The sequence below is a fragment of the Podarcis pityusensis genome (genome assembly GCF_964106645.2).
Source record: "Podarcis pityusensis genome assembly, chromosome: 6".
Taxonomy (NCBI): domain Eukaryota; kingdom Metazoa; phylum Chordata; class Lepidosauria; order Squamata; family Lacertidae; genus Podarcis; species Podarcis pityusensis.
Window position 1 is genome coordinate 22,370,268 of NC_138030.1, and position 19,124 is coordinate 22,389,391.

A 19,124-nucleotide genomic window follows, 5' to 3' on the forward strand; every position below is an offset into this window, starting at 1 on the left:
TCTAACAGTTCTGTTTCCAATTTTGATTTTTCCACCTGGAAGCCAATTTTTTTATCCAAATTGTACGCCTCCATTATTTGCTAATAATGGAGCCAGTCTCTCACTTTTTAATATTCTGTTGTGAGCCACCCAGAGTGGCTAGGGAAACCCAGCCAGATTGGGCGGGGTATGAGTAAAAAAATATTATTATTATTATTATTATTATTATTATTATTATTATTATTACTACTACTACTATTATCTAAACAATCTCAGTGATCAGGATGGGATAGAAGAGCTCAGTCAGTTGTTTACATATTATTCCATCTATATCCTACCTAAGCTTCTGAGAAGCTTATTGGGTGAGGATTCAAACCTGGTATCCCAACTCCTAGTCGGACACTTTAACTTCTAAACCCATACTGCCTCTCCTTTAGACTGTAAACCTACAGGGAGCAGCAGCAGCAGCACGTGCAATTCAAGAAAAAGAAAAGAGACAATCATCACAAGTGACCAAGCTTTCTTTTTTTTTAATGTTTATTAGCAGGGAAATAGAAAAATAATGAAAAAGAAGCCCGGTTCCCACTCAAACATTTTGCTTCTCTCCCAATCTTCATAAGCATGATGAGCCGCCAACACCTGTGGTCTTCAGGCATCTTAGGATGAAGGGGAAACATCCTGGAAAGAAATCAAAACATTGGGAACATTACTTTCTAGCAGTTGTTAGAACACAAGAGATCTGGTTTGCAAAGAGCCCTTCTTGGCCACTAATGTGAATTTTGTTGCAGAGTACGTTTCTCTCTCACTAAGTGGAAGACAGACATGGCTATAATATGTAAACTGGCTCCTTACGTAGAATCACCAGTCATTACTTGTTACTGCAGAAGCAAGGAGGAGGGTGGAAAGAGAAACTCAATGCATGGTCCAGGAAAGCCGCCTTGATTTCTGGACCGAGATACATTAACTGTTCAGTGGCTTTTCCCTCTCATTAAAGACTGTTGTCAGAGGAGGTGGTGTTAGCTGGGGAGAGTCCTACGGGTCAGACAGAGAGACCTGGCTCTCCCCATCCCTGGTGTACATATCTGCAGCAACTCTCTCTCTCTCTCTCTCTCTCTCTCTCTCTCTCTCTCTCTCTCTGTGTGTGTGTGTGTGTCCCTGGTATCTCTTCTTCAGAGCTATATGGGAGACAGCAGTTGCCCCTACCCAGCAAACAGATGAATGGTGAGAAGAAGGTGATGCTCAAACTGCCTCAACAGTTTGAAAAGGAAGGAGAGAGCGCAAGAGAGAATATAGGGACTGGAGCTACTGTATTTGCAGAAACAATATTATTATTATTATTATTATTATTATTATTATTATTATATATCCCTCCTATCTGGCTGGGGTTCCCCAGAAAAAAAGGACATAGAGGCATGGGACTGTGCTGATGAGTGTTTGAAGGGGAGAAAGAGGTAAATTGGGGCATCAGAATTACACCCACAGTCTCAGGAATCCACAGTCCCACTTACATTCCACATTCCGGAATCTTGGATCCACACAGCGCATTGCGCAGCAGGTATAGCAACACTTTTTCCGTCCTTGGCAAGTATAGTCATCTATGCACTCATCTGGTTGAGGGCCAATGCATAAGCAAGGATTTGTCGGGCAGGTTCCAGGTTTGCCTGCAATAGGAAAAGGTTGGAAGTCTTTTGAATCAGCACAGTAGGTTTTGTATCTTGGTGCATTATTTAAATATTTGTGCCCCAGCTCATTGTTCAAGGCAACTGACAAAACCATAAGCAAACTACAAAATATATTGTTGAACTACCAAAGACCGCTTTCAAATACAACCAGTGGACTAATCTTATCCAATTTAAGAGTCTTTGTAAGCACACCCAACAAGAAGAAATGGGGCTTCCTTTAAACTTCAAATATATAGTTTTGGGGCCCACCAATCTTTGAGTGGTACAAGATTCAGTGGGGCTTGCTCCCAAGTCAATGGATATAGGATTGCTGCTGGTTTTATGCCTCACCTTTTGGAGTCTTCTGACAAGCTGTGAAAGGTAGCCAAAGGGCTAGAAGTCCCACAAGGGCAAAAGTCACCAGTGTCTTCATGGCTCTTCCAGCAATCAAGCACTACTGCTCAGAACTGAGTAAGGCTGGTATTTAAGGAGCTGCAAGGCTACAGTTGAGTTGGGAAATCAGATTTGCTAATCTTCCTCTAGCGTCACCTGCCTTGCAGGAAAATTAATAAAGAAAAGCAACAACAGAAAACTCTAAGCAATTTCTTTGCACCGTCATCACAGACCGCATGTAGAGTGACAACAACTGCACGTACTGGAACCAGTGTGTGTTAACAACTCTTAATATTCCAGTATAATCTGGACAATAAAAAGCAAGCAAATCTGGAATTCGGTGGCACTCTTAATGCTGACGGAGGTTCAGGAAAGACAAAAGGGTTGGGGCGACAGAGAGAGAGAACTTGCTGGATGTTGTAGCCACAAAGTCTGCATTTGATTGCTGTGACAGAAATGGATGATGCCCCCAGGAGGAGACCACCATGTTTGTGAAGTTAATGGCCAATAGGATTTAGTCATTGCTGATTGAAGCATCAGAAGGTGCCTTATACTGAGTCAGATGACTGATTCACATAGCTCAATATGTCTGCACCTGCCTTTCTCAACCTTGGGTCCCCAGATGTTGTTGGACTACAACTCCCATCATCCCTAAGCTAGCAGTGACCAGGGATGATGAGAGTTGTAGTCCAACAACAACATGTGTGGACCCACGATTGGGAGAGGTATTGCCATAATATTCTGGGGCTGGCTGGTTGGAACCCTGAACAGGAGCATTCCAGTTACAAGGTAAGAACACATTGCAATGTTTTGTTTCAGATTCCATCTCACAAGAACTATACCCGGGTTAAAATTCTTTCAAGGTCTGGACCCAGCCAGGACACTAAAACATAATCAAAGAAGCCAAAAGGGTCTTTCATGTGTATCTTTGCACAAACCAACTTCAGATCTTGCCATGTTGAAAAGTAGACAGAGCTACTATAGCAGGAGGAAGTGAAAAAAGTCAGACACAAACCAGGGCCTTCTAATAGAGGAGCTTCTTCAATAAAGTTGGACGCATGGCTCCCTATAGAGCCTTGTCATGCTCTAATGAGGTATATTAGAATATAGGTAAACAAGGGTTCATTTTAGTCACTTTTTCTTGAAAAGTATCTTGAAATCAATTTCTGGCTAATATTTATTTATTGTTATTTTGTTTAAACGGTAAAAAAATAAAATAAATCTAAATCTGGCTCTGCAGTTTGTTCTGCTTTTCCAGAAATCAGTTCCATGTTTGCCAAATAAAGTGGGAGAGAGGAAAGCAACTCAGTACATTGGTACCTCAGGTTAAGTACTTAATTCGTTCCAGAGGTCCATTCTTAACCTGAAACTGTTCTTAACCTGAAGCACCTCTTTAGCTAATGGGGCCTCCTGCTGCTGCATTACCGCCGCAGCACAATTTCTGTTCTCATCCTGAAGTAAAGTTCTTAACCCGAGGTACTATTTCTGGGTTAGCAGAGTTTGTAACATGAAGCGTATGTAACCTGAAGCGACTGTAACCTGAGGTACCACTGTATTGGAATTGGTTGTACTGTCCTGACTGTACTCACACAAATGGGTTTGCAGGTGGGATTTAAACTCCTCCTGGCAAACGCAGGTTGAACAGTTAAAGCGGATTTGGCAGGGAGGGGAACCCATTTTCAACAAAAATCCGACTGTTTGTAGAGAGGTAGGTGATGGGGAAATGTGCAGGAAAATTGTTTAGCAGGACCACCCTATAAGAAATTGGGATGAATGCTCAATAAACAGGTTATTTGGAAGAGACCTTTAACAGTCATAGAGAGCTGAAGGTTTTCGTTGTTTTTTAAGAGAATTGGGTAACTTTCACAAATCTAGCCAATAGTTCCTGTCTGCCCTCTGGTGGTGGTAATTATGGACTGAAGTTTTATCCACACTTCCATTTGTGCTTTGTTTTCTTCCTCTTGTCAAGCTGCAGATTAGTTTTGTCCTGGGCCATCCACAAGGTCCTCATGCCACACCTTAGTGCTCACTATTTCAAGGAGGCATCCCTGAAAACATGGGATACTCTGTCCATCACTTCTGTTTTTCTTCCTTCTTGCCCTACGCTTTCTCTGCTCCCCTGGTAATGGGGGCAGGATTGTGAAATCTGGAAGGCCCTAGTCATGAACCAGCACATGGGTGGTGGATACAGATTCAGTGGCTCCGACTCAAGGACTGAGGCAGTTGAGCAGCTCAGCAGCTACAGTATATCCATGACTGAGCAGTCCTATTTAGGATCCACTCTCCTCACCCTGAAAAGGGGGAGGGGCTAGAAAAGGTGTCCTAAGCATAGTCTGCCTCCCTTTCCCCCTGACTGGATTACCACGCCCAGTGGGGCCACCACCCAGTGGTTGTAAAAGACCATTGAACTTTGGAACATGGAATATATAAACACTGACAACTGGGAAACACTGGCCTGCGAGCGCTCCAGTTGGAGATCAGCCTTTACCAAAGGTGTTGTGGGCTTTGAAGATGCTCAAACTCCGGACGAAAGAGAGAAATGTGCTAAAAGAAAGGCAGGGTTGGCAAACCCTCGCTGTGATCAACTCCTGCCTGGAAACCAATGTTCCCGCTGTGGAAGGATGTGTGGATCCAGAATTGGTCTCCACAGTCACTTACACACTCACTGTTAAGACCATGTTCATGAAAGACAATCTTACTCGGCTACGAGTGATCGGAGGAGGAGGAGGAGGAGGAGGAGGAGGAGAAGAAGAAGAAGAAGAAGAAGAAGAAGAAGAAGAAGAAGAAGAAGAAGAAGCAGCAGCAGCAGCAGCAGCAGCAGCAGCAGCAGCCAGGGAAGGGGGGCAATTTGGATGGTGTACATTCCCCAGTCATTCCCAACTTTTGCATTGTGGTCACACAGCTGACACACGTTGGCACTGGAAAGGAAAACTGCTTATGCTCACATATATGTAGTTGTTTGCAGTTCCCATAAGAGTGCAAGAGGTGGACACATTTTTAAAATAAAGAAAATAGTGTTGGGTAGAGACCAGCACAGCTCCAGGCTTCAGAGACAACTGGTAAAAAAAGGATCAGATCAGGAGAGGAACAAATTTCTATTTGGGTTTTAAGGAGTTTTTCATTTGTTGTGATACAGTGTTTTTTTCTATTTCTGTGTCGCGATATACAGTAACACCTCCGCAAACGTCGGCCCGTCGACTGTCCAGTTCTGCCAACGTCTGTGGCAAACCCGGAAGTACTGGAATGGGTTACTTCCAAGTTTGCTGCTCGCACATGCGCAGAAGCGCAGACCGCTCCGCCTGTGTGCGCAGAGCAGCGCTTTGTCGAGCGTCCCTTTCGTCGAGCGTCCAGGGCTCCAGAACAGATCCCGGATTCAAAACAAGGTACCACTGTAAATGAAAAGCTTTTGGGCCAGTGCTACTGATCTGATGCAAATCCTAGGAAAGTGAAAGTGAATGAAAGTGTGTCCAGGCCCAAGATTCTCTCCATTGAGATCTAGCAACTTGCAAGGTCAGGCTACCTGGAATTTTCACCTTTCAGAACTGGTTGTGTAGTTCCTGTTCTGCAACAGGTGTGCTGCTATTTTGGGGAAATCTCCAATTGAAATAGAGCAATATAAAATAATATAGATTGCAGCTCTTCCAGACTGGAATAACAATTTGCATATACAATTTGAACCATGTGCATTTATTTCTTCTGCAAGTGTAACTGTATGACTTTTTCATTTATAGTTTCAAAGAGAGAGAGAGAGATAAATGAGTCCTGGATCCACAGGAGGAAAGCTTCCTATTTTGTGATGACGGTGTTTGTAAATACTGGTGTTGCAAGGTAATTTCTTGTTGCATAAACATTTCCCAGATTGATGCAGGAACTGGAAATAAGCTGTCAGAGTTATAACCACTGGGATGAATCTGGAAGCTTGCTCTGTGTTAGAAGTTGTATATTCAATTTAAATAACCAATAGCCCATAACCTATTATGTAACACATTTTGCTGCAGATTATGACTTCTTCACTGTCAATCACAAGAGCAAGGTCTACTTTTATAGTCCAATAGATGAATGTACAGAAATGCTCCTGTTTCATCTGAGCTTCTTGGTCAATATGTGGCCCATTCAAGAAAATCTCCAAGGAGACGTTATAGCTGACCACCAATATTTTAAGTAACAAGTAAAAACATGTTCCTTCACTTCTGTTCTCCTTCCACATGATGTCCTGAGACTCAGATGAGAAATGCCAACAGCAAAAACAAAAGACTGTTGGTGGTATCCAACTAAGTCATACTCAGAATGGACCCACAAAAATAATTTGATTTACTAACAAAAGTCAATTGGTTTCAATGGATCTACTCTGATTATGACTCAGTCAGATAAACCCTTTATTTGCATTCAGTTGGGTAGAAAGTGGTTTCCCTGCATGATGAAAAGATGAATAATTGGGCGAATTTCAGGCACAGGTGTTGCATTTCAGGCGCGCCAACAGGATGTTATTCTGGATGGGAAAAGGAGACAAAAACAACAAGGTTGGTGACAGAGAACAAAATAATCCTCGTCAATTGTACCTCCTCACTCCCAGCCTCGGAGAAAATTCCTAAAATGTTCCCGCCTGTTGTTGTCCTTACCTCCCTGGAAGAGAGAACTCAGAGTAGGTCCCTCCTTCTAAATCCTTCTAATTGGGAATCTTAGCATTTTGAATATCTTACCGTGTTTTTTTCTCATTTATCAGACATATAAATGCCCCTTTAAAGCACAGAGCTTAGCCCTTTCTGGTGTCCTAGAGAGAAGTGCCCTGCACTGGCGCTCAGTAGCCAAATTCTGATAAATTTGTCAGATCAAAATAAAATCCAAACTGACAGGGCGATATCTTTGAGTGGACCAATTACTGTTGGTATATAGGGATAACCCGTGGCTCCCAGCTTCCCTGATTGCACCAGGCCCATCATAAGACTTTGAACACAGGAAAAGACAAAGAGCCTGCGGGATCGAGACAACTGCCCATCTAGTTCTGCATCCTGCTCTCACGGTGGCCACCCAGATGCCTGTGGGGAACCAACAAGCAAGGCTAGAACATCTACTGTATTTTTTGCTCCATACAGCACACCTGACCATAAGGCGCACCTACTTTGGGGGGGGGAATTCAAGGGAAAAAATATTATTTAAAGGGAGCGCTGAGCAGAGCCCGTATGCATCCCAGGCTCTGCTCAGCGCTCCCTTTCATGAGCCGCGTGGAGCGTGTGTGTGGCGCTTGCAGGCTTTTCCCCGAGGAGGGAGAAGGGCAGCCTGTCAGTGACACACACGCTCCGCACAGCTCTTTAACGGGAGAGCGGGTCTTGGGGGCATTTGCGGGAAGTGGGGGAAGTGAGAGAGCCTCGCTTTGTCCCTTCCTCCACCTCGCGCAAAAGCCAGGGATAGCCGCGTGAAGCCTCCCCAGGGCAGTGGGATGAAGGCTCTCCGCTGCCCTGCGGAGGCTTCACAGGCTACCCCAGAGCTGCTCAGGAGCTTGTTGGGGCTGGGGGGGGGGAAGCCCGGGTCCCCCCCGGGTCCCCCCCAGCCCCAACCCGGGTCCCCCCCCCCAGCCCCCAAAAGCAGCTCAGGAAGCTGCTCCCAGAGCTTGTCAGGGCTGGCGGGGGAAGCCCGGGTTTCCTCCCCACCAGCCCCAGGGACCACACATTCACTCCATAAGACGCACAGACATTTCACCTTTGATTTTAAGAGGAAAAAAGTGTGTCTTATGGAGCAAAAAATACGGTATCTTATTCAGGCTCTCTCTCTCTGCTGTGGTTTCCAGCAACTTGCATTCAGAAGCATACTGCCTCTGTGGAGACAGAGCATTGCCCCCCATGAATTTGCCCGCTCCTCTTTCAAAGCCAACCGAGTTGGCAGAGGTGCCAGCTTGCGGGGGCGTCATTAGGCCCAAGGTTGTCCACGTGATGCCAGGACGTGGGGAGGAGCCAGGGGCAGAGCTGAATGCAGTGGCCGTGCGGCTTCAATGGCCAGTGGCTGCTCCTCCTCCTGGCACAGCCACTGGCGGGAGGCTGCTTTGACCGTCCTTCCCCTCCGCAGCAGGGGAGAAAGGGAAGAAGCCGGCCACTGGAGCTGCGCCATGCTTGGACCCGCACTCGGCCTCCTCTGCCGCCTCAACATTGGGAGCCCTCCGGCCCCTTCCCAAAAGATTTTGAGGGGCCCCAAAACAGATCAGCCCCCAGGAACTGGCACCCCTGCAAGTTGGTGGCCATTGTTGCCCCTTGTGGGAGTGGGTTCCATTGTTCAACAATGCACTGCTTGTATCTGTCCCAAATCTTCCAATATTCAGCTTTTATGGACGTGAAAAAAGTTCTTGTGTTGTTAGGAAGGGAGAAAATCTTTCTCTATGCTGTGCAGAATTTTATAGACTTCTACCGTGTTGCCTCTTACTAATCTTTTCTCTAACCTATAAAGTTCCAAATGCTGGAACCGCTCCTCAGGTGCTCCATCCCCTTGGTCATTTGGGCTGGCTGCATCTATCAAGATGATGTCCAAGGTATGTCCTTAGCCGTCGATGGTGATACCTTATCTGCAGGACCTGGCACAATTGTAGTAGCAACACCTTTGTCTTCCTGGGCAGTCATAGTCAGTTCTGCAACGATCAATTCCTGGGACAGTGCACCTAAATGGATTCCGTGGGCAATACCAAGATATCACTGGGGGAAAGAACAAAAGGAGCATCGTTAACCAATGTTCAGACACTAATGAATGCATTCTAGTATTTCTTTTGACTATTGTGCAGCCCTATTGGCGGTACCAAAAGCCACATTTGAATGAGTAATCAGCAAGTTCACAGCCTGAGCCTGCAAGACCTGACAATCTGGTTCAGCTTTCTATGTATACTTTACAGACTCAGCGTCTCTCCAAATATGTAGTAGTACCATTGCTCTGAAGCGAACCAGAGTCAGAGTAGTAATGCTAGCTCCCCCCCTCCATGCACCTCTGGATGGGCAGATGGGTGGGGGAAATGGTGGCTGTTCTTATTTTATACTTCCTTGAAATGGCCATCCAGTTGACATCCTACAAATGGGTGGTGAAATATTGACTACCCCTCTAGGCACAAGTGTCCACAGGAAAATCAAGGGGTAAGAGATGACCGCTGCTGCCTATCTCCTTGCTCTTATCATTGCTTGCATGGTAAGAGAGGGCATTTGTTTGAGTGAGCAGCGAGGAGCTGCCCAAGTGGCAGTGACAGCAAGGAGTAGGGGGAGCAGAGCAAGGGGTCTCCAGGGGTTGGCAATGTGCCCCTGCAAGGGGTGGGCCTTGGCAGGTGCCCAGCAATGCCAGCTCCAACATTACACATCTCTCAGAGGGTTAAAAGGAAGGTGAATTGATGCAGTTCATTATTAAAAAGACACACACCTTGTTCCTACTCACAGCCAAACACATCTGCTTCATAGAGAGAACTCTGAGTAGGTCCATCTCACCTGGCCCATAGAAAAGGGCTGGATGCAGAGGAATGGTGGGAGGTATCAGCTGGGGAACTCCCCGAGGAAGAAGGTTCAGAGCCAGGGGATTGATGGTGGAATGCCCATATGTGGTCAGAGGGACAAGGAGCAGGCTGGCAGGAGGAGGTGTTGGGAGCAGAAGAAGGAACATGCCTTAGTGAGCAAGAAGAAGCTGGGGCAGAGAGCAGTCTAGACTGAGAGGCGGGAGAGGAGGGGGGCCAGGAGACAGAGATGAGACAGGCTGCTGAAGAAGCCCAGGGCTGACTTAAGCATATGCGGCGTCGGGGTGCAAAGATCCGCTCAGCGCCCCCCCCCCGGTTGCCCAGTCCCAGGTGCGCAGGAGGTCGGAGCCAGCCAGCTGCCTCAGCGTCTTGCTGGCTCAGTCGCCCCTGAACTCGCAGCTCAAAGCCGCCCACAGCAGAAGAGCCCACTGCGACGCTCCGACCAACAGGAGGGCTCTTCACCGGATTCAACTCTCAGGCCCTGGACTCTCGGCCTGGCACCCCTGAGAGCCCGGCCCCCAGGTGCCCCGCACCCCTAGCGCCTATGAGTAAGACGGCCCCGAAGAAGCCACAGAGTCTTCCCCTTCTGCTGTGACCAGCTCCCCTTCCTCATGGTCTCCCAGAACACCCAGAGGAATGAAGAGGGCAGAACAGAGACAAGACGAAGGCTTGGGCTGCTGGGGAAGGAACTGGGGGAGGAATCTTAGAGAGGAGTGGGACGGCAGGGACCTCCAGTCCTTGCAACTGCCTTCTTGGGGCAAGACCTACTGGGAAGAGTTCCTGTGATCACTAGGCCTGTTTGGGTTTCTTTGAATAAAGAGTCAACTTCACTGACACTGGGTGTTTTATTACTGACCCACTCCTGGCACCGGTTCATATTTTATGGAATATATTGTTGCACCTATATATATACACCCATTAATATCCTTTCGAATGGCAGAGCTTAGCCACTTAGGCTGCCCCAGAGAATAAGGTGTGCAGTGGTGGTACATCTTGCACAAACTGGTTTCCCCCTTCCCTGTTTCCAATAATATGCATGCTCTAAGAAATTGTACCTTGAAATGTCAGTCATTGATGAATATACCTGGTGATGGAGCTCTGCAGACCCTGGCACATCTGTAGTTGCAGCACTGGAGGTTACGTGGGCAGTCATAGTTACTCCTGCAACGATTAATTCCTGGCATGGAGCACCGAAATGGATTTCCTGGGCACATCCCTGAAATATTATTATTATTATTATTATTATCATTATCATTATTATTATCATTACTACTACTACTACTACTGCTACTGCTACTACTACTACCCACCTTTTTCTCTGACAGGGAAAAGCATGGGAGACTGGAAGCAGTCATTAAAAACAGTTAAACATTAATAGAATTACAATTTTATATGAGTTTGTGTGTATGAGTGCGATCCATCAAAACATACTAATAATTACAATAAAAAGAGCACAAAAATAAAATAGGACAGCATCTCAACATCAAAATATGAACTTTTACGCACTTTAAAATTCTATTGACTATAGTGCAGCCATGTTATCCATAGCAAAATTTGCATTTGAATTTATAATTAGGAAGCTCACATTTTAGGCATGCAAGAGCCCACTATCCTGCATTCTTTCCACATGTATTTTATAGGTTCCCAATCTATCCAAATCTTATGTAGGCCAGAAACCCTGGGAAATGTTGCTAAATGATAACTTTCCAGTGAAATTTTCCAACACGTTTCTTCCGTCCATTTTTTGCTGTTAGAAAAGTGATGGGACGCCAGCCAAATCTGTGTTAATAAACAGCACGTCTGAAAGTGCCCAATTTCTCAGAGTCAGTAACTAACTCTGTAAGACAGGGGAATCTTTCAAGTCACTATGATTTTGTGAAGATAAATGAGACACACAAAGGAATTTACAATTTAAGTTCTATATAAATAATGAATGGTTCGTTTATCTCTTTTAAGATGTTTCCAGCTAAACATTTCATTTGTAAGAAAAGGAAATTACAGTTGTCATTGTGATCACATGATTCTCCCAAGATGTGAGAATCAAAAAAAGTTGCCTATCTCTAAAGATGCAAAGTTGTCAGCAGGCATGGTAAGCTATGGTAGATAGAGATAGATGATTGATAGATAGATAGATAGATAGATAGATAGAAGATATAGATATTGATACTGTATGTGGTTTGTTCAACACTTCTATTTGTTTAAAGCATATGTCAAAGCAGTCTAAAAATACTAAAATTAAAAAATATAAAAAATAAACAACATAAACAATTATTTCTCATTAAAAAACAATCCATCATTTTTGGTGACTTGAGTCTTTGTCACATGTGCTCTGCTACACTGCTACCTTTTTCACAACATTCCAATCTGTATTGTATACTTAAATAAATGGAATTCAATCATGTCCTCACACACACACACAAAAATACAGTATAGTTTTAGAGAGAATTAAGAATTGCTCTTGGCTTTCTGCAAACTAGAAAACTCTGTCCATGCCCACTGGCAACCTTCTCCAGAGTGCCTAAGAGTGGCCAACATACCACCAGCTCTGTTTAATTGAAGGTAGCATGAATTTATTTATTTATATTAGTAGTAGTAGTAGTAGTAGTATTGATATTATTAGTATTATTAGCATTGCAATGCTGTCCTATATACATGCTTGCTCTTACTCCCACTATGCTCAATGTGACTTACTTCTCAGGCTACAATTTTTCACACACTCTGTAGTCTTATTCAACTCAAGTTCTGGGTATAGACAAACATACGTTTGCCCTAAAAAGGCCGCAGTTCTATGCACATTTACTACCTGGAAATAAGTCCCATTGAACTCACAGAGTTCAGTAACGTATAGCTGCAAAGCAAACATGTGCAGAATTATATTGGGGGCTGCCGTCTCTGTTATTGTTGCCTGCCATTCCTGCTCTGCTTACTCATGCTGCAGCTCACACTGCCACCTACTGGCAGCCACACAAACTACAGCATGACAACTTTTTCCCTTACAAAAATATTATATAGCAAGACAGCGTGAATTCCGTTTCTTTCTTCTGCAGGACAAAGTCCTGTTTATGTCAGGACAAAGTTACTTGCCCTGAAATGGCTTTGTGGATATAACTACCGATAACCCAGCTTTAGCTACTCCAAATGTTTTTTCCCCTGTCCTGTATTCCAGAATCGCCTTTCAACTTTTTCACATCTTACCTACCTATTCTGTAACAAGTTGCAGAGGGTAATTCGGTCCAAAGGGCAAGAAGCCCCACAAGGAGAAGGACCGTCAGTGTCTTCATGGTGCCTTCAGGAATCGGGTGTGAACGCTTAGAATAGAACAAGACTTGTATTTAAACAGATGCGTGGGTAGGGTTAAGATTATATGTCTCCCCATCTACCTCATACTTAATATCAGCAGCATCAAACTTTTCAGGCCCTTGAAAATAATTGCATTGCACCAACTTTATAGATTGCATGTGTTGTTGTAGCCGGGCCTATGGGTGTTGACACCTGTAATGCACCTGTATAAACACCCAAACTTCAAAGAATTCTCCTGAGTCACACCCTGATTATAGCTCCTTCCAGCACGTGAGGAAAACTCACTCACCCCTGGGAATGGTACCAGGGCAGGGCTCATGTTGTAAAAGAACCAGGACTTCCTATATTCAAGTTAATACCTGGTGATTGTGATGTTTTCAAAAAGACAGAGAGTGAGTGAGAGAGAGAGAACTAAACAGCCACAAGGTGGGATAGGCTATAGCTCAATAGCACAGCACATGCCTTTTTTCCCCCCTGAAGAAGCTTGTGAATCACTACGTGGCATTTCTAATTAAAATGATCCTCCGATATAGAGTGAAATAGTCAGCTCATTACTACATGGTGCACAGTGTTCAGTGGGATTTGCTGAGAGACCCCTTGGGGGTCCAAGGCCCTCAGGCCTGAAGAAATGCCCTGTTTGGGTTCTAAAAGTGGATGGTGGGAGTGAGTGGTTGTCCGAATACTATAGTGTGTTTTATTTTGTACATTCTGCTGCCTTGCAATGCTCTTTGACTTCATGTTGGTATTGTCAATATGAATATTGCTTATGTATCTTTAATTTTTTTAATGTAAATTATTTGACATTGGTTTTATTTTACTCTGTGTGTGTGTGTGTGTGTATCATCATCATCATCAATAATATTTATATACTGTTCGATTTACATAGAACATGGTAAGATAATTTAATTTTAAAAAGCAAAAAATGCATATGCAACATTTAAAACCAAAAATTCAAAGAAACATATCAGCAAAATCACAGAAGCCATCAATAAAAAGTCAGTTAAATACCAATAAATAATAAAACCGAACAATGTGGTGAATCTTAGGAGGCTGGGAATGCTATCTATAAATGGAATTCATAATAAGAACAATTGTAGGACCATCACACACACACACACACCCAACACAAAATCCACTTGCAGTGTGCTGGGGTTTTTTGAAGACAGGCTTCTATAGTCCATAGTCATGTGGTCTTGCTAAGAATATCTGCAGGCTGGAATCCTTTCTTCACTGAATGCTGCAATGCTGCAAGTACAAGCGGGATGTTGTAAACCTGCCTTAAAATGATGAGTGAAGTCCCACAGTCACCTCATTACTTACATCAGGTAGTCACAAGCACATGCACATTGGCTCCTCAAAATTTCTTTTAAAAAATATTTACTTTGTTCCCAACTTTTCTCAAACGGTCCAAAGGAAGACCATTTGAAAGTTGAAACAGTGAGAATTTGTTGGACAAGATGGACCACATGGTCTTTTCAGGGTCCACCAAGAAATTTCCACTCAGCCCCCATGAGTGGGGCCACCAGTCATAGCCTCCATCATTAACTCAAGGTGGGAGAGCAGGTGACTACACTGAGGGAAATAAGGCCAATTCCAGGTGGTAGAAGCCCCAACTCCCTGCAAACCATCCCAGCTGAAGACTCAATACATTCCCTCTTCACATTCCATCCAAAAGTGGGAAGCAAATTCCTCCCCATTTGTACCAGTAGCGATGGGGCTTGAGCAAACAGCCCTCCGGACCAAGCGCTGATTCCCTATTCCCAGGGATGCTGATTGGTGTAGATACCTACACAGTTTGAGGCAGAACAATGAGCAACCTAGAATCTTCATGACCCAAGGAATCAGGCACTCCCCAAGCACCAATCACATGACACTGCTACTATAATGCCCCCATATTTGCTGCACTCTTTCAGTATTGTTAGGGGCAGGCACCAGGCCGCTAGGCCTCAGTGCTTTCTGTAACACTAGTTGACTAGGTGACAGCCAAGCCAGGCCAGCAACAAGCCAGCTTCAGCACCACCAGGACACTAGCTCAGGTGGGCGTGAATGCCCTGGGCTGAAGGGCAACAGCTAGGGAAGTGCAAATACTGCCTCCCAAGTATCTGCCACCTGGGGCAGCTGCCTCACTTTACCTAATGGTAGAGCCGGTCTTGGAAATAATTAGTTCTTTTTTAAAAAAAAATATTAAAGCACATAACATGCATGGCCCTAAATATGGAAATTGTTCATCTTCATCTGCATAGATGACAGGCCTGTTTGGTACCTCCTTTAACAGAGTCAAGCAACAGGAAGACGCCAGGCTTGGATTAAAAGTTTCCTGTCACTAATTAAAACAGAGATGGAATTCTGACTGTGTTCCTGCTAATGCTCTGATCTTCCAGAATCACCCAATTATATATGTATCTCGCAATCTGGACCTCGTGTCATTTCTGTTGCTTGCACGAGACCTTTACATTGGTCATAGAGTTTGTGCTCTTAATTAAACGCTGGGCATTCCCCATGTTGCTCAATGATAGCCTTGTTGGCGTGCCATGTTTTCGTTCTTTTGAATGCACTTAAAAGCCACAGTCACATCAGCGTCTGTGAGAAAATACTTCGGTTGTGCTCTTATAGATGTGCTCATATATATGTATTTATGCTCTCACACAGAGAGACGCACATTTGTATTTATCTATTGTAAAATGCTTTGACATATTTCAGATAGTAAGTGGTCTATAAATATAAACAATGAGCAAACAAATGAATGAATAAATAAATAACGGTTTGGTGCATACAGATCCATGGTATCTACAAGTCTCAGAAACCTGGAAACCACCGTGTGAGAAGCTGCCCATGGGTCCCACCTGATGTCATGTCTCAGGTGGCTCCAAAATGCCTCAAATTGGTTTTAATGAGTGTGGTTTGCCTTTGCACCAGCTCTGATGCTGATTGCATCAGCTGGATTTTGGGAGTCAAGAAGCAGCCCGTCAACTTGGATCTGCTGCTGAGAAGCGGAGCGTTTATTGTCTTCCCAAAAGTGCCCTGCCCTTCCTTGACACACCTATGTAATACTTCCGTTTCCCTCCGCCTTTCCAGGGAATACAGGAGATGTTTTTTGATACTCCCAGTGTTATCACTCTAGGTTGTTCGGAGGCCCAAAAAGAAATGTGATTTGGCACTGTCAGGTGTGCTCGATTTGTACTGATATAAATTTTATTTTTAAACGCTTGCACATTAACAATATTAATTTAAATACAGTGGTACCACGGAACTCGAACAGAATCCATTCCGGAAGTCCGCTCGACTTCCAAATCATTTGGAAATCAAGGTGCGGCTTCTGATTGGCCCACTTCCAGGTTTGCAGCATTCGGGAGCCAAAACGTTCGACTCACAAGGCATTCAGGATCCAGGGTATTGCGAATGTTTTCGACAACCTCACATGCGGGACTTGACATCTTTCCGCAGGGCCTGCAAGACAGAGCTGTTCCACCAGGCCTTTGGCCAAGGCACAGCCTGACCCCCTCCTTCGGTAATCCTCATAGAACTCTAGCCCAATGGTTGCCATTAATTTGACTCTGAATTTTAGAATGAATTGATTTTAGAATGTATTTCAATTAATTGATTGTGATTTTATGTAAACTGTGTTATTTTTACTGTTGTTAGCCGCTCTGACCCCAGCTTCGGCTGGGGAGGGCGGGATATAAATATATAAAAAAATAGTAGTAGTAGTAGTAGTAGTATAGTGGTACCTCGGGTTAAGTACTTAATTCGTTCCGGAGGTCCGTTCTTAACCTGAAACTGTTCTTAACCTGAAGACCACTTTAGCTAATGGGGCCTCCTGCTGCCGCTGCTGCTGCGCCGCTGGAGCACGATTTCTGTTTTCATCCTGAAGCAAAGTTCTTAACCTAAAGCACTATTTCTGGGTTAGTAGAGTCTGTAACCTGAAGCGTATGTAACCTGAAGCGTATGTAACCCGAGGTACCACTGTATATACAATAATATTTGCCTTCTTTGCAAATCCCCCAGGGATTGCGTGCCAAAATTTGGTGGCCCCAAAGTAAAAGAAAGTAGAGAAATCAAGTGCTACCAGCAGATTCACTTGGTGGCTGGCGAGACATTAAATAAAACAGAGGTTGGTTCACATTTGTAAGCTAGTGGTTCACCGTTCTTACCACTCTTTATGGAGAATGAGACAATCAGTGACCACTAGCTATTATGGCTCTGCTCTGCTTCCATAGTGAGAGGTTCTAATGCTTCTGAATACCAGTTTCTGGAAACCACAGGTGGGTAGGATAGTCTTGTGCTCAGGTCCAGCCTGCGAGTTTCCAGTAGGCATCTGACTGGCCACTGTGAGTACAGGATGCTGGACTAGAGGGGCTATTGGCCTGATCCAGCAAACTCTTCTCATATTATTATGCCATAAGTTCATGGATTGCCAATCTGGTGCCCACAGGGTCCCTTCCCACTCCTCCCTCCAGCCTGTGTTGAAATCGGGCTTGAAAGAAGTATTCTCTTGTAGCCAATGAAGCAACATGTGCTCAATTGCAGTGCATCTTCAGATTGCAGACGTGTCCATGGGCCCAAAAAGTTCGATGACTCCTATGATCGGTGTTGGAAAAAACAAAGTCATTCGAAAGAAAGAGCCTCAGGTAAGCTGGCTGGTGAGTTTGGGAGAAGGGGAGGGGCACTTCAGGGGAGGGAGAGTTGATGACAGTGGTGGTTGATAAACATCAGTGCAAGCCCACACAGAGCATGCCGCTTTTCAAATATCTCAAGGGCTCTTACATGGAAGATGGAGCAAGCTTTTTTTCTCGTGGCTTCAAGTTACAAGAAAGGAGATTCCTACGAAACATCAGGAAGAACTTTCTAATGGTAATAGCTGTCCAACAGTGGAACGGACTCTCTTGAAGGTGGTGGACTCTCCTTCCTTGGAGGATTTTAAAGCAGAAGTTGGACGGCCATCTGTCATGGATGCCTGAGGTTCCTGCATTACAGGGGTTGCACTGGATGACCCTCTAGATCCCAACTCTACAGTTCTATGATTCTTCCTGCCATGGTACGTAAGTCTGTACTAATATGTTCATAGCGGAGTAGGAGAATCAATGCCAGGTTCGGAATAAACCAAGCGACAAAGTGTGTATTGTTGCAAAATAAGCAAATATCCACAAACGTTTATTTATATGATCCGTTCTAGGTTTAGATTTCATTTCATTTCTTCTTCTTTTTTAAGTGCAAAGCCTCATTTTTAAAAATTTTCATTATGTGCAATGTATGAATTGCTTGATTCAGAGCTAAGCTACCAAAGATAAATCTACACAGCTTTGATTCACTGGATTCCTTCTCTGCTTCCCCCCCTAGAGCAGCTGTCAGCAATGTGTGTGGTACGATCAACCATTGCAATCCACCCCATTGGGAAGGCTTGGCGAGTTAATGCTCCATTCAGTGTTTCACCTGTGAAAACAAGGATTGTTCTGGGTGTGGGTGAAAAAAAGTCTATGCCTCAAGCTTCCTGTTGCGGGGGGGGGGGCGGTGTCTGCCTCCCTTCACAGGCTCCCATTCATTAGCATAGTCAAACACTCCAGTTGTCCGTTCCCTCCATCCATAAGAATAAAGGCTGGGTTAGGGGAAAGAGTTTATTTCTTGCCATTACCCAAGAGAGGAGATTTCAGGATAAATGTATGAAGTTGCCTTCTCATTGCTGCTTGGAATACTTTGCTTAGGAACAAGCTGCGTTGGGAGGGAGCAGGGTGTTGAGCCATTTCGTACATATACGAATGGTGCCTGTTGGGTTCCCACCTATCCTGTATAATACAGGATTGTCCCGTATTCCAATGTAAAATGTGAGGTCCTGTATTGATAGTTTTGTCCTGTATTGCCCCCTCCTTTCTCTGCCAAGTTAGGGATCCAAAGGGTTGTGCGGAAGATCATGTATTTAAGCTCTGGGTAGCCAAGCACACAAGGGACGCGTGTGGCACTGTGGTCTAAACCACAGAGCCTAGGGCTTGCTGATCAGAAGGTTGGCAGTTTGAATCCCTGCGACGGGGTGAGTCCCATTGCTCGGTCCCAGCTCCTGCCAACCTAGCAGTTCGAAAGCACGTCAAAGTGCAAGTAGATAAATAGGTACCGCTCCAGTGGGAAGGTAAACGACATTTCCGTGCGCTGCTCTGGTTCGCCAGAAGCGGCTTAGTCATGCTGGCCACATGACCCAGAAGCTGTACGCCAGCTCCCTCGGCCAAGAAAGCGAGATGAGCGCCGCAACCCCAGAGTCGGTCACGACTGGACCCAACGGTCAGGGGTCCCTTTACCTAGCCAAGCACACAGATTTATAAATTCGTGTGTGT

The 19,124-nt window shown here is 44.8% G+C and overlaps 1 protein-coding gene and 1 long non-coding RNA gene across 2 annotated transcripts; both read right to left on the reverse strand.

Annotated features, from left to right (window-relative positions):
* Positions 1–498: 498 nt before the first annotated feature.
* On the reverse strand, positions 499–2,116 carry LOC308479194. The gene is made up of 3 exons (XR_013987546.1): positions 1,992–2,116; positions 1,488–1,640; positions 499–657 (listed from the first exon to the last, which is right to left on the reverse strand). It is a non-coding gene; the product is annotated as an uncharacterized lncRNA (long non-coding RNA).
* Positions 2,117–5,699: 3,583 nt separating this feature from the next.
* On the reverse strand, positions 5,700–12,863 carry LOC308480428 (waprin-Enh1-like). The gene is made up of 4 exons (XM_081011878.1): positions 12,704–12,863; positions 10,589–10,720; positions 8,579–8,710; positions 5,700–6,522 (listed from the first exon to the last, which is right to left on the reverse strand). Exons 1-3 carry the CDS (start codon positions 12,783–12,785, stop codon positions 8,580–8,582), a joined length of 345 nt encoding a protein of 114 aa, XP_080868004.1. The 5' UTR covers positions 12,786–12,863; the 3' UTR covers positions 5,700–6,522; position 8,579.
* Positions 12,864–19,124: the final 6,261 nt, after the last annotated feature.